Source organism: Cariama cristata, unplaced genomic scaffold (assembly GCF_000690535.1).
Source record: "Cariama cristata isolate BGI_N322 unplaced genomic scaffold, ASM69053v1 scaffold33202, whole genome shotgun sequence".
NCBI lineage: Eukaryota > Metazoa > Chordata > Aves > Cariamiformes > Cariamidae > Cariama > Cariama cristata.
In genome coordinates this window covers 1,301-1,522 of record NW_009604917.1, presented here as the reverse complement: position 1 = coordinate 1,522, position 222 = coordinate 1,301, and the positions used below count along the sequence as shown (strand labels likewise).

Genomic DNA, 222 nt, shown 5'->3' with positions numbered 1-222 from the left:
GTGCCGACGCCATTTTGTAGGGTGCCAACGCCATTTTGGGGGGCTCTGATGCCATTTTGGGGGGTACTCACGTCGTTCTCAGAGGTGCCGCAGATGTTGCAGCACTTGCACTCGATGCACTGCCAGCGGTACGTCTTGACGGCCGCCATCATCACCGGGGTGAACTGCAGGCAGGAGGGGTGCCCTGCGGAGCCGGAGGGGGGCCGGTGAAGGCAGGGGGGG

The 222-nt window shown here is 64.4% G+C and overlaps 1 protein-coding gene across 1 annotated transcript in view; it reads right to left on the bottom strand.

Annotated features, from left to right (window-relative positions):
• Window positions 1-71: 71 nt before the first annotated feature.
• Window positions 72-222, bottom strand: part of LOC104158196 (zinc finger protein ubi-d4) — a gene marked incomplete at both ends in the record, with an annotated part of 1,127 nt that continues 976 nt past the window's right edge. The window contains one exon of the mRNA XM_009695779.1: window positions 72-184. Within this exon, the coding sequence (XP_009694081.1) occupies window positions 72-184 (113 nt within the window). The remainder of the gene's footprint in view (window positions 185-222) is intronic.